At 35.6% G+C, this 14,352-nt stretch overlaps 2 protein-coding genes across 3 annotated transcripts in view; both read right to left on the reverse strand.

Annotated features, from left to right (window-relative positions):
- Nucleotides 1-754: 754 nt before the first annotated feature.
- EPGN (epithelial mitogen) lies at nucleotides 755-9,804 on the reverse strand. Its single transcript, XM_056111293.1, has 5 exons — nucleotides 9,762-9,804; nucleotides 9,168-9,257; nucleotides 3,602-3,722; nucleotides 2,596-2,748; nucleotides 755-873 (listed from the first exon to the last, which is right to left on the reverse strand). The coding sequence occupies exons 1-5, from the start codon at nucleotides 9,802-9,804 to the stop codon at nucleotides 819-821; spliced, it is 462 nt and encodes a 153-aa protein (XP_055967268.1). The 3' UTR covers nucleotides 755-818.
- Nucleotides 9,805-13,150: 3,346 nt separating this feature from the next.
- The window catches only part of MTHFD2L (methylenetetrahydrofolate dehydrogenase (NADP+ dependent) 2 like), a 109,810-nt gene continuing 108,608 nt past the window's right edge, over nucleotides 13,151-14,352 (reverse strand). For both annotated transcript variants that reach the window (XM_056111292.1, XM_056111291.1), the window contains one exon: nucleotides 13,151-13,591. In XM_056111292.1, coding sequence (XP_055967267.1) covers nucleotides 13,479-13,591 — 113 coding nt within the window. In that variant the 3' untranslated portion in view covers nucleotides 13,151-13,478. The remainder of the gene's footprint in view (nucleotides 13,592-14,352) is intronic.

Consider the following 14,352-nt stretch of genomic DNA (forward strand, 5'->3'; position numbering starts at 1 on the left):
TAGAAGACTAGGATATTGATCCAAGTGGCTAGTCACATGGTAATTCCACTAACACTAGGAAGAAATGATGAACATAAGTATTTGAAGACCAATGAGTGCAACATAGTTTTATAATCCGCAGAGAAACAGGCAACGTTTTGCCTTCTCCAGACTCAATTATCCAGATAGGGTTCAGCTATCAGAAACTCTTGAGCTCATTTCATATTTTACAGATAAAAGTTGCAGTATTGTCACAAGCTGAGAGTGAACTATACTTGGCTTGGATGTTGCATTTTCATTTTTCTCAGACTTCAGCTTCATGTTTGTTTCACTGGAGGTTCATAACACTGATATCTTACCTGTTGATATCACATTATTTTAGACACCACAAAAGCAGCATCTTTGGGCATAGGTCCAGAACATTGGAAGCAAACACACGAAGAACTCAAGCTTGGTACTGCTTTAAGTTGCTGTTATGTTGATTACTGTCTTGAAAACTTATATCCAATGTGTTCAAAACTCAGAAGCTCAAAAGCACAAAGTTCAGAAACACAAAACTCAGTCTTTCTGCAGTGAGAACAATAACCATACAATAATAGCCACAAACCCAGAGTAGGATTATGAACTTGACTTTTGTCATAGTTATCCTCTTGGCGTCCATAGCACTCAATGACAGCAATCTAAAGATGAAGGTGGAATCTCTCATTTATCATGAGCCCAACTTCCATTATTTTAAAGTCCAATCAGCAAGGGAAGAAGTTTTGGTGATTCATTTGAAGTTCTCACTTTTCACCCCACTGATTTTTATAAATGCCTCGTGAAGACTTTTTATAAAAGTCTCATAGCGATCTTCCTCCAGAACAAATGTTGTAAGGTGATTTCAATTTTAGACACCTGAAACAGAGCATTGGTTTCCATATGAAATCGATTGCAGTTTGCATGACTTATTGGTGATGATACAAATGCTCAGGAGTAATAGTTGCTCTCGGGCCCTTATCCACTAGTAGACCCATCATCCAGCAGCTCTGAGGGTTAGTACTAATACAGTATTAATAGTAATAGAGCACATCCTGATGAGAGGATTGCTTTGATTGACAGGGAACTGTGAAGATTCTTGAGCGATTTCAAGATTCCTGGGAACCCCCAGGTCCTGTGCTACTAGGAGCATTTTGCCATATAATGGTTGACTGATGCAGGAAACTAAAGGGGATCTCTCATCTTCCTAAATCTGTCATGCCATTCATGTTCTAGACCTCTCTGTGGAATCGAGCTGAAGCTAGAATTCAGTGAAAGCCTCATGTTAATTTTTACCTTCTTTTTCTAGCTCCCTTTATTTCAATATAGATTTAACCTTAGAGAGATCTCTTGACCAATTGTTTGCACAAGAGTTTTCATTTTAGGTTCTACCTCTAGCAATCTGACCTCAGAACACCTGTCATATAACTTTAAAAGATTTCTTTTGCTTTCTTTCTTGGTTATGATATTTGATATTGCTATATGATACATGATATTGATCTATAACATGCCATATATTAAATATTTCTTTCTTTATATGGGGTATTTCTTTCTTGGCAATCGATATATGATATAAATTTATATGATGGATTTTATAGATATGATTTACAATAGCCTAACATATTTTGTCCTTTGTAAGTCGTAATTATTAAACAAATTTTTTTCTTTGGTAATCAATTTTGGTTATCGGGAAAATGATTCAGTGATTTAGCTAATAGTATATAAGTAGCAAGAGAAATATATTTATAATTTTTACTGTTTATCTTGTATTATTTCTTAATTTCACTAATCATATGAAGCTAAGGAAAAAATATTAGTGTGGGTAAGCTAGAAATAAAAATTTAATACATACATAATTTGTAATTCGTGGGAAAAAGTTTAATTTTTCAAAAATTTTTTTCTTTTGGTTTGGGGCCACAACTGACTGTGCTCACGGCTTACTCCTGACTCTGTGCTCAAGGATCACTCCTGATGGTACTCAAGGGACAAAAGGGATCCTAATGTGCTGCAGATTAAGGGGATGGGGGAAATAGATCAGTGGCATAGACAAACTGGGTCTGACTACATGTAATATAAGAGCTTATACCCTGTACTGTCTCTCCAACCCTTCTGAAATGTTCAACAGTAGATAGTATTTCCTAAATGTACTATCAGTTGATATCTGGGGGAGAAATGAGATTCATTTCTTGATTTGTTCGTGAAACAATTATTTACTGTGAATACTATTTATTATGAAAATTTCTAGGGAAGAACAGATACTGTTTTGAGCATTAACTCTTTTAGTGTGAATAACTGTGAAACTTCAGAGTACACCCCTATAAAGGCTTCCTGTTCTTCTCACTTATAACTTAGATATGAGATAAGGGTGAAGGAAATTGTAAGCTGGAGCTATTCTCTTGGATCTCTGAGTACATTTTTACCACTTGCTTGTATTTATAAGAAAAGGCATCAAGACAAGCGTCTAGGTAGAGATTTGCTAGATTGAGAGCCACATTTTCACTTAAGAACTATCCATGTCAATTCTGCCACATCATGGGTGCTTAGCAAGTATTTGTGAACTAAACGAGTTTCATTGACTTTACGTTTTGTCTCTTTTCATACCTCTTTTTTATGTAGCAGTAAAAAATAGCAAGAAAACCACTTAATAACAATCCAACGCCAATCCCAATTGCAATGTATTTTTCATAAGAATCCACAGCATATGAAGTTAAAGTCAAATGCTCACATCTTTCTCCAGTATAGCCAGTAAAACACCTTTAACAAAAAAAGAGAATATATACAATTTAAAAACTCATGACAGAAATATAAAGACAATTTAAAGAATGAAAACGATTTATTAGAAAGAAAGAGACAAGCATAAAATAAACTCCAATTTTTTTAAGTTATTGAGAAACTGCATATTTTATAAGAGTAACTTAAACTGCCATACTAATGCACCTTCCTTCATTAGTAGAAGATAAAATAATATAATGAGTTAATCTAGAAAACTGTTAACCTACTACTTCATAGGATGCCACTTCACTGATCAATAATCATTAAAATGTTCATTAGTGACATTAGAAATGCATTTTCTGAGGTATTTTTGTTATAATGTATTTCATTTTCTCCTATAAGAAGTCTTAAAAAAATCCCTGGAATTGGAGTCACAGTGATAGTATGCTAGGTAGTGTGTTTGCCTTGCATGCCAGCCAAGTTTCAATACTTGAAGTTCCCCGAGTCCCACAAGTGACCCTGAGCACAGAGACAGAAGTAAGTCCTGAGCCCCTTTAGTTATGACCCCAAAACCATGAACCAACAAACAAACCTGGAATCATCTTTGCATGTTGTTAAAATGCAGATTCTGACTCAGTAGTTCTGAGGTAGGACATATATTCTGCATTTCTAACAAGACCCCAGTCATGCTAAAGTCAAATACGCATATTTTGGGATAACAAGGATCAGTAGTTTAGAAAAAAGACTCTCTTAGTTATTGAACTATAAAGTTGGTGAGTCAATTTCAGATCATGTACCTTTTATACTAGATAAAATGTGAAAATATACCTTAGGGGGAACCATAAGCATAAATCCACTTATTCATCTTATGGACTTGGAAAGTTCTTTAAAATACCTGCAGATGGCTTTTTCCAGCTCATGGTGGAATGCACAAACACCATTGATGCAGTAACTATTATGGTCTTCCAGGCAAGGATGTGAAAACTTCAGGGCAATGGGTCCCTCTATGTAGTCAGCTAGGGAAAGAAGATACAAGATTAAATGATCAAGTGGGACATACTTTCTTTCATAGTGAATTTGTAAAACAAATAAAGAGACCTTTTCATTTTTCCCCCAAGTAACAATGATTTGAGCCAGGGAGAAAGTTCTAAGGACATGAGAGAGCCTTGGGCTTGTTTCCTCCTGAATCACCCAGGGCATTCACTGAGCAACCTCCAAGCACTGAGTAAGAAGTAGCTCCCATGCACTTCCTGGTATAGACTCCAAACAAAAAGAAGTAATATTGGTTGATAACATTGTGTAGGTGTCAAGTATATAGCTTTATAATAAGTATACTAATATATACTATGTTATAATTCCCACTTAAAGTCTCGTTTCCATTCACCACTATATAATGGACCTTGTTTACTCGAGTTATTTCCTGATCCTCTCTAGTACCCATCATTTTGTCTTCATAATATAAGTGTTCATCATTGTTTTATTTAGCTATTCATTTGTTTTGTTTCTTTCTCTTCAATTTCAGGTCTAAAGCTTATATTTTGACATCTGTATATATTACATAATTACCAGTGAAAATCTAGTTTCTATCTAGAACCATACAATTGACTCTTTTTACCTGTATTGCCCATTCACCATCACCCTAATTCTCCAGTAATTACCATTTTTTTAAAAATAGACTCTACTGGCTTGTTTTATTTCGAATTCCTAAAATAATCCTTACAGCAAAGCACAAAAATTGAAGTATTACGATTCCTTACTGATGTTAAACTGTCACTACAAAGCTACAATCACACAAAAATTGCATGCATGATGTTTGACTCAAGACAGAGATATCGTCAATGCAACAGAATTGAAAACCCAGAAAAGGCACACACAAATATGGATAGCCAACTTGCGACAAGGAATGGGAGATATGTGCCGAAAGTAGATAATGAACCAAACATGATGACCTCTCAGTGTTTGTATTGTAAAATATAATGCCAAAAAGTAGAGAGAGAGTATGGGGAATATTGTCTGCATGGAGGCAGGGGGAGGAGAAGGGGGTTTTGCTGGGGATATTGGTGGTGGGGAATGTGCACTGGTGGGAGGGATGGGTATTTGATCATTATGTGATCATAACCCAAACATGAAAGCTTGTAACTTTCTCATGGTGATTAAATAAAATTAAAAAACAAACAAACAGAAAACAAAGACTAAGAATATAAAATGGATAAATAGTGTTGTTCAATAAATGGTGTTGGGAAAACCAGGTTATTACATGCAAAAAAATTAAACTAGAATAGCTTTCATCATACACAAAAATTAATTCAAAATATATTAAAGGTTTAAAGATAAAAACCACACCCCTAAAACACATAAAAGCAGTAAACTCATCAATATTGACCTTAGAGCTATCTTTGTAGATTTGTCTCCAACAGAAAAGGTATTCAGCACTACTTATCACTGTGGAAAAAAATCAAAATCACGAATAGGTGTGAGGTATCACTGTGAGGTATCACCTCACACCAGTTAGAATAGTTATGATTGGGCCAGAGAGATAGAGCAGTGACTGGGCCAGAGAGATACGAAGTGAGTAGGGCACTTGCCTTGCACACAGCCAATCTCGATTCAGTCCCTAGCACCACATATGGCCCTCCGGTACCAAGAGGAATGATCCCTCAGCAAACAGCCAGGAATAAACACTGAGCACAGTTGGTGTGGTCCCCTCAAAATGGTTAAGATTAAAAAGACAAAGGAAACTCTTATACACTGTTGATGGGAATGGAAGTTGGTATAATCTCCATGGAAAATAGTATAGAGATGTCTCAGAAATTTAAAATGGAAATATCAGTCCAGCCATTCTATCTATGCCTGAGTATCCAAAGAATATAAAAATACTAATTCTAAAATATATATGACCACCGTGTTCATTGTCGAGCTATTTATAATGCTAGATAAGGAAACAGCCTAAGTACCTATTATTGACGGATGAGTAGATAACGAAGATGTTGAAGATATGGAAACACACACACACACACACACACACACACACACACAAATATAAAGTGCTACTCAGCCAAGAAAGTATGAAATTTTGCATTTGCAACATCCTGGAAGAAATGTGGTCATAATGCTAAGTGAAAAAAGTCAGATAGAGAAAGACAAACACCAAATTGTTTTATTCATGTGGTAGGTAAAGAAATGAAGCCAACAACAAATAAAACCAGAGATTTCTATTTTTAAGAATATTCTTTGGGTGTTCTATCCTTGGAACTACGGATTGAGTCTGTTGGCAGGTTACATTCACAAGGGTTGGGTTGATATCATTTAGATAAATCATTCATCAATTAGGAGGTGGAGGTGGACAGATCATTTTTCCATTCTTCAGAAGCCACATAATGAGATAAAGATACGTTTGCCGAAAGGTGGCAGCATTTATTGTAGTCTTAGCAGGTTACTTTGAACATTGTTTCCCAAATGTGTGTCAGAATGATAATAAACATAGATTATGCACAACTTTTTCCATTCCCCTATTTACACCTGAGAAGTGAGAACTTAGAAATATTTGGATTGACACTTATCAGATCATCAACTTGATTTCTCTTCCTTCCCAGAGAGGAGTAAGGTGAGACTCCTCTCACATATCACTGTCATGTGTAGCTGATTTTAAGAAGCATTGTTGTAACCTACAGAAGAATCCAGAAACAATGTATGACTCATGCTTAACAAAGTTAAGACAAGATCTTAAAATATTAATTAAAAAATTAAAAAAATCACAGGACCAGAAAGATAGTACAGGGGTTAAGGCACTTGCCTTGAATGTGGCTGGCCCAGATTTGGTCCCCTGAATACCACTGGGAGTGATCTCTGAGCACGGAGGCAGGTGTAAGTCCTAAGCACCATCTCGTGTGTCCCCCTCTCTCAAATCTACTCAGTTAAGAGGGATTATAACAGTGGGAGAGTCATGGCTTAGGAATTAAAAATCTTGGCTATTGGGCTTTTTAAAAAAAATCACTATGCATTTGAATGCATATATTGAGCAAAACTTTTGTAGCATAGTGTTGAGAATCTTCTATATTGAATGCTTCATTGTGAGAGGCTGTGGTGCAGTACAATGTATATATTTCTGCTTGTTCCAGATACCCTAAAGACATACATCGATACCATTTGAGGGGGGTATGGAGTAGGGGTGACTCAGGTAAAACCACACAATTTGGGAGGTAAACTTTAATTACCAATTCATAAACTTTTCTCAAGAGAAATTAGTGTGGTTTTGTTCTTGTTATTAATAAATATATCCCCTCATCTCTAGTTACCATATATTACTATATTTGACGTAGAGTAAGATAATTCTACTTATTTGTTTTTAGGAAAGAAAACAAATCTAAAAATGAACATTTTTTATTTTTTAAATTATTTTTTGGGGGGGAACTTAGTCCTATACTAAGTTCCTTCTAATGGTGCTCAGGGAACCATATGGGATGCTGGGGATCAAACCTGGGTCAGCTGCATGCAAGGCAAATGCCCTACCTACTGTACTATCTCTCCAATTCCCAAATGGGCACTTTTTAACATTGAAAATACTAAACCTTTTGGTACTAACACACCAACATGATACAATGTTGTATGACTTCATTTTGTTGAGAAAACATAGATTAGCTTAGTTTAAAATTCACATTTATTTTGTAGAATGGTAAATCTAATGCCCATTTTAATAGTACCTCTCTGAGACAGTGTGCATTTTCCAGTATAAACTATGCTTGGTTCTTCCTACTTCAGGACTAAATAAGTTCAATAAAAAAGTCTAAAAAAAAGCAACATTTGCTAGAATACATAACACCCGAAAGAAGATACTCTAAGGAAAGTAATATTAAGTGCCCATTTATACGTAGGGTCCTAAGATGCACATTCTTAAAGTCTAATAAAAAGTATGGGGAAAACTCAAGTTATCATGAATAAAAAAGGGACAAACTGCAGCTGCGGAATATTTAACTCCCCTTTCCTGACCTCATGACCTGTAACTTGGAGAAAAGTATTGCAGTATAATGAAGGGAAAAAAAAGTGACCTGAGCAAACTGTGTGAAGTCTCTTACAGGAAGGATACTGGCTGTACTTCTGGAAATTTCAGCAGTCATTCCCTTCTAATGAAGCTATTTCTTTCATCATCGTTCAGGAGTTCAGAAGACATAAAGTTGACTAGAAGTCACTTTAAAATCCCACACTAATTTTACTTTGCAAATTGCTGGATTTTCACAAGATAGAGTTGAATAACATTTTCAGTAAATATTTGAACATTTAAAATCATTCGTATTTAAAAACATTTAAAATAGAAATACATAAGTAATAGTCTTTTATATGATAAATGACATGTTTGCCTTGCCCTTGTACCTGCCTGGCTCTCAGAGCATGATATGCCCTTTGTCTGTGCTGTCACATTACCACATCACCTAATGTCCTATCAGGTGTCTGCATGTGATTTCCAGGAGAATCCCTGCTAACCCAGAACATAGGTTCATCTCTTAGAGGTGAACTTGGCAAGCTGGGTGAACTGGGTATGCTTTCCAAGTTCATCTCTAAGAGTTCAAGCAGGTTTGAAAAAACGCTGATGTTCAGATCTATTCTAATAGCCAGATCTATTCTAATAATAATAATAATAATAATAATAATAATAATAATAATGTAGGAAAGAAAACATAGTAACACCTTCCACAACTATTTGTCTGTCACAAGTGGTTAGGACAGAAAGCTCTTATTAACAACAACCCCCCCCCACCCTGACCCCCTTCCCCTGAAAAAACAAACAAGAGAAAGATCTTTCCAAAGATAAGAGAAAGTGGATTAAAGCTTCTTCATCTTGTAACTAAATTCATTTGGCTGCAAAGGGTATAATCACAAATCAAAATATGATGTCACTCGTTAAGAATGCCAAAATAGGGACAGACTACCTCCAGACACGCCTGGCATACTGGGAACCAGTGAGGAAGCAAGCAGAAAAACATGGTATGTTTTACAGTCAGCTCAAGACTCTTTCTCTCATTTGCTTCACATCCTCTTTTTCAAAAGACAAATTCATGCTCTGGTTTCTCTGCAGATCATAAAAATCCTTTGCCTTTTACTAAAAAACACAAACGTGTTGGCCTGTAGCTTCCATTGAATAGCATCTTGCCCAGTGAGTTGACTAAACTTTACAGAAAATTACAAATTTCCAGCATTGTTTCTAGCACTGTCCAAATTTCTTCCAAGAGTTTAAAAGAAAAGATTCACAAGAAATACAAAAGTGCGGGCTGGAGCGATAGCACAGTTGACTAGGACGTTTGCCTTGCATGCGGCCCACCCGGGTTCGATTCTCAGTATACCATATGGTCCCCTGAGCACCGCTGGGAGTAATTCCTGAGTGCATGAGCCAGGAGTAACCCCTGTGCATCGCCGGGTGTGACCCAAAAAGAAAAAAAAAAAGAAATACGAGAGTGCTAAGACAATACCTTCTGTTTTGTTAGCTGTCCAGTTACTTTGCTGGGCTGTGATTTGAGGGAACGCCGTCACCGCTGCCTCCTCGGTCAATGCTGTCATTGCTGTGTGAAGGAAAAAGGACACTCTGAACAGGTGTGTCTCCTGTGTATGAACCACAGGGTAGCCTCACTGCTGGTCTATTTCTAATAGAAATAGACTCATTCACCTTTGAAATCCAAGCCTCACCAATTTCCTGACAGTTTCACCTCCATACCAATTCCTTTGACAATGTCATAATTATGTGAAACAGAAGCAGGTTAATTTTTCAGAGTGTGTGAATGCATTTATCCATAATTCAATACAAAGATGTTACTGTACTTTCAAATTGTATCAACTATTCTTTGATTAAATAAAGCATGTTTTAGGTTCTCCAAAAAAAGGGAGCCAAAACGTATCTAAAGAGGAACGTAGTATTACACAAGAAACTAAATTAATTCACAGATTTCCTGAGTCAGATCTCTGTCACAAGCAACTGTTAAAAGTCAACTGCTCACTAATTCGGAGAAAATAAGCTCCATTCATTCTTCACACTCAGATCAAATTAACAAAACGAAAAATTTACTTACCATTGAATAAAATGTAGACTGATATCGGAACTCCAAAAGCCATTGCCTGTAGTTGTTAATCGTACCTTTCTCTTAGCCTCCCAGACTGCCGGGTGGCAGGTTTATATTGCGCTGACTGAGGCTTTCTTGCATTTATATTTCATGAAGCGTCATCTGGAACTTCTTACCAATCAAAAAAATATGCACTTCTGGCAGTGGCAGAAAGCCTCCAGGCACTCACGCACTTGTTTAGGATACCTGTGTTATCTGGCAATGTGATCAAGCTTTCTTTTGAAACACTGGTTTCCTGTTACCTGTGGGCATAATCATGTATGTAAAGGGACTTAAAACAACAAAAAAGCATCTGAACCCAGGAAAAGCCCCATCAGAGTGAACAGAACTGGACCAAGTCCAAAGATGCTAGCAACCTGTTCAGGGTTCAAAAAAAAAAAATTGGAATTTCGTCCTTTGCCTAGTAGGTCATGGCTTAAACCTGTTAATGAAAGAAATATCCCTGAGACTACAGTCTTTCTGTTACTTTTGTTATAGATGAGATGCCATGGCAAGTTAATGGATTTTGCAATTTACCAGTTGACAGATTGATACCAAGATGGAGGTTTAATATTCCATTTTCATGTTTGCTAGTTTTACTACCACAAATTCAATACAAGTAGTTCTTTTAAATAGCATAACATTTACTTTAATGTCATTATACCATTTGATATATTTCTTCTTTGGCAGGGGATAATAATGTAGTTTTTAATTTAAGGAAATGCCACACTCTCTCCCATAAATGCTGTATCACTCTCACTACCACGTTTATCTCTACATCCTCAGCAGCACTTTTTAATCTTTGATCTTTCTGAGATTTGCATTTTTAACAGATGAAGTGGTATTTCACTATGGCTTTGATTTACATTTCTCTTATAGTTACTGAACATATTTTAATATTATGTATATGTATTATTTGCATATTTAACATATTTCTGAGTCAATCAAATATACTACCATTATCTAGGATCAGTTTGTGGCCCCAAATTTGGAGAGAACCAGTGAAGTATCAATATAAGAATGATATTAACAACATTAACAATAATAAAATTTGCATTAAGAGAAAATACTTGGTATGACTGAATTTCTGTGAATAGAAAGTTTTCAATTTAAGACAATATTCCCATTTTTCTCTGTTAATCTTATGATTATCAAAGTAGCATTTAAAAGAGATCAAAACATGTAATTATTACTGTGACATTTTGTGACTATAAAGGCTGACCGTTTATTTTTCCTTTCTCACAAATTATTGCAATTTATTAACATATTTTGCTGATATGCCATTTAACATGGAATTTCAATTTGCTTATATATTTTGTACTTTCAAAATCTATTTTAAAAAGCCCAAAGAGACTTTCATTTACACCATTGTCGACCCAGAAAATTTATCAGAAAGGAGCCTTTCTTCTATTAAAATTTGAATTTGTCTTTGGAAAAATAATATACTTGTTAAACTTGTGATTCCTATGGCAAAGGGAATCACTTACTGCTGGAGTCATCTTTTTAAAGTTTATATATATATATATATATATATATATATAGTACTTGACTTTAGATGTAACTACATGTTATTTCTACTTTTGTGAGATTCAAAAAGTTATTAAGACAATTTGTGTATATATTCCTAGATTAATCACCTTTTGCACCATTGATGATTATTTCATGTAGAAACTGCTTACAAAAAGTTAAACTCTCATAGCTAATTGTGGCTTCCATAGGGGGAGCCTACACTTATATCAATGCCTTTATTTCTAAGACACAGACAATGTAGAGAGGTGTGCTCCCAAGTGGTCCTGGAGTGGAGGTAACTGCAATTCTTGGCCAAGCAGGCCAGTGAGTCCATGGAACATGTGATGCTGCTTTGACCTCAGACACTCAGTCACCCTGGCCAAGCTGGGGTCTTCCAGGCTGCATCTGGTGATGCTCAGAGGACCATGCAGTGCCAGAAAACAAGTCGTGTTGGCACATGCTGGGCTGTGTTATGTGTTAACCCCTAAAACATAAGGCTACTTAAGGAAAAAGAAGACAATCATCCTTCAAAATGATTTTATTATTCAGTTGAAATAGTATTAGTTATAAACATCTAGTCTATTTCACACAAATGATCAAAAGTACATGCTGGTGAAGACATGTCTTGGTAAGAATCATTTTTAGTTCATAAACAAACTGGGTCTGGCACATGAAAGAACACAAATACAGTAGTCTCAAAATACTCTTCAGTTGAAATGCACAAATATTTCTAATTTAAATTGTTATTATAAATAGAGCACATACTTTGAGAAGCAAAAGCTATAAAAAGAAAGAAGATAGGATTTTGGACAACAAAGCAGTAGATTTTTCGTCATATCCTAAGATTTAGCATTGTCACAGTTGAAGACTCAAGTTTATCCATTAGATTTATGATTTGGAAAACAAACAAAAACAACTTCTAATGAAGTCCTCAATCATGCTACATCATATCTTTCTTCTGGAGTGTGTGTTTGTGTGTGTGTGAGTGTGGGGAGAGAGTGGGGAGGGGGCTCAGGATCACATCCCATGGTGTATTAAGGGATGACACTCCTGGCAGTCCTTAGGGGACTATATGTTATGCCAAAGATTCAACTGGAGACAGCCATGTGCAAGGGAACTTCTTTAACCTCTGTACTATCTCTCTGTCCCTACATCAAACTTTTTGAATATTTGAGTAAAAAATTACAACCTTAGTTTGTATATATATATATATATATATATATATATATATATATATAAAACATTTTTATTCCTCCCAGCTCTGAGATTTTAGCAGCCTCTTCTAGTCTTTTCCCAATTATTGGAAGCTCTTTCAGGGTAAGGGGAATGAGACCTATTGTTGTTACTGTATTTGGCATATTGAATATGCCACGAGGAGCTTGCCAGGCTCTGCCCATGCAGGCGGGATATATATGTGTTGTTGTTGTTGTTGTGTGTGTGTGTGTGTTTCTTTTGGATGTCCTGTTATTTCTCAGCAAAAGCATTGCCCAAATATTTTTCTGGTAAAACAAAGAAAATTACATATAAACCTAACACATTCTGATTACATTTTTACTATAACAGTAATTCACAATTGAAATATCATTTGCTTTCCAAGTAGTACTGCAGTTTTTGCCTTCTTTATGTATTTTTCATTCCTAAAATAGAACACTATTTCTTATTAGTATAATACTATAGGATACACTATAATACTATAGGATATCTATGAAATCATGAATTTATTTTAATACTTCATATTTTTTAACAAGTAAGCTCTTTTTTAAATGTACGTTGTAGAATGTAAGATACATACATATTGAGCACGTAATGAAAAAAAATTTTATATTAATGCCCATTGGCTGCTTAAAAACATTGCTGAAAATGTACTGTGATATTTAGTTGTGTCAAAAATACATTCATTTACTATGAGCCCTTTATTGTTTTATTGTTATGGACAGTATTCACAGAATAAACAAATATCAACACTGTTCATCAATGCTGCTTTGTATTTTTTCTAAAACTCAAAGTCCATTTGTCGGAAATGCATCAAGTTGGGTGAATCATCTGATCTTCAATGATTCCCACAAATGAAAAAATAAATATGATGTAGGAATAAATAGTTTTTTAGTAAAATATAAAGGTATTGCTATTCATGAAATAAATGGCGAGATTTCAACGTGCTTTATTCTCTTGCGTGATCTAATAAATGACTTTTCTGGCTGCCAGCAGGGTGTTCTTCAGAAGCATCGCCACTGTCACGGGTCCCACGCCTCCCGGAACTGGGGTGATAAAGCTGGCCTTCTTTTTAACAGCTGATGGAAGAAACAGAACATCCTTAGTTGACTTTCTGAGTTGATTTTCTGAGATCATTATTTTCAAATGTAAACAACTGTTGAAAGATAAGTGGAGACAAACTAAAAATTGGAAGAATGCATCTGAGCTTTTATCCATTTTGAACTTAGAAGTGGATAGGAATGCGCTACTGCACAGGAGCCAGATGGCAGACGGCAAGATTTATACAGAAAAGGCAGAACCAAAGAAATCTACTTGATGAACTGTAGCTTAAATCCCAGCTGTCTGTTTGGAATTGGTTTGCCTTTAAAAATTTTTTTTTTCTTTTTGCATCACACCTGGTGATGCACAGGGGTTACTCCTGGCTCTGCACTCAGGAATCACTCCTGGCGATGCTCACGGAACCTTATCGGATGCTGGGAATCAAACTTGGTGGGCTGTGTGCAAGGCAAACGCCCTGCCCACTGTGCTATCGCTCCAGCCCCTGGTTTACCTTTTGATTTTGTAAACATTATGGAAACTAGATTTTTATTTCCTTCTACTAGAGATGAATTGGTTTAATGGTTTCCATGTTTATATCAACCAAATACAGTATATTTTAACATTAAAATGAACTTTTAAATGTTCAAATCATCCTTAGAACAAAGTAGTCTATACACATAAATACACACGTGGACATATACTTCTGTGAAAGCTAATCATTACTAAAAAACACAATAAGGTCAAAAGTACAGGTTAAACATTCACACAACTCAATTATTTGATGAAAATCTATTACTAA

This window comes from Sorex fumeus, unplaced genomic scaffold, assembly GCF_029834395.1.
Source record: "Sorex fumeus unplaced genomic scaffold, SorFum_2.1 ptg000013l, whole genome shotgun sequence".
Taxonomy (NCBI): domain Eukaryota; kingdom Metazoa; phylum Chordata; class Mammalia; order Eulipotyphla; family Soricidae; genus Sorex; species Sorex fumeus.

Coding starts and splice junctions, on each gene's coding strand:
- EPGN (XM_056111293.1), bottom strand. CDS start 9,804: ATGGCTTTTGGAGTTCCGATATCAGTCTACATTTTATTCAATG. Junction 3,723..9,167: donor GACAGCTAACAAAACAGAAG/GTATTGTCTTAG, acceptor TTCTTTCCCTAG/CTGACTACATAGAGGGACCC. Junction 2,749..3,601: donor CTGGAAAAAGCCATCTGCAG/GTATTTTAAAGA, acceptor TTTTTGTTAAAG/GTGTTTTACTGGCTATACTG.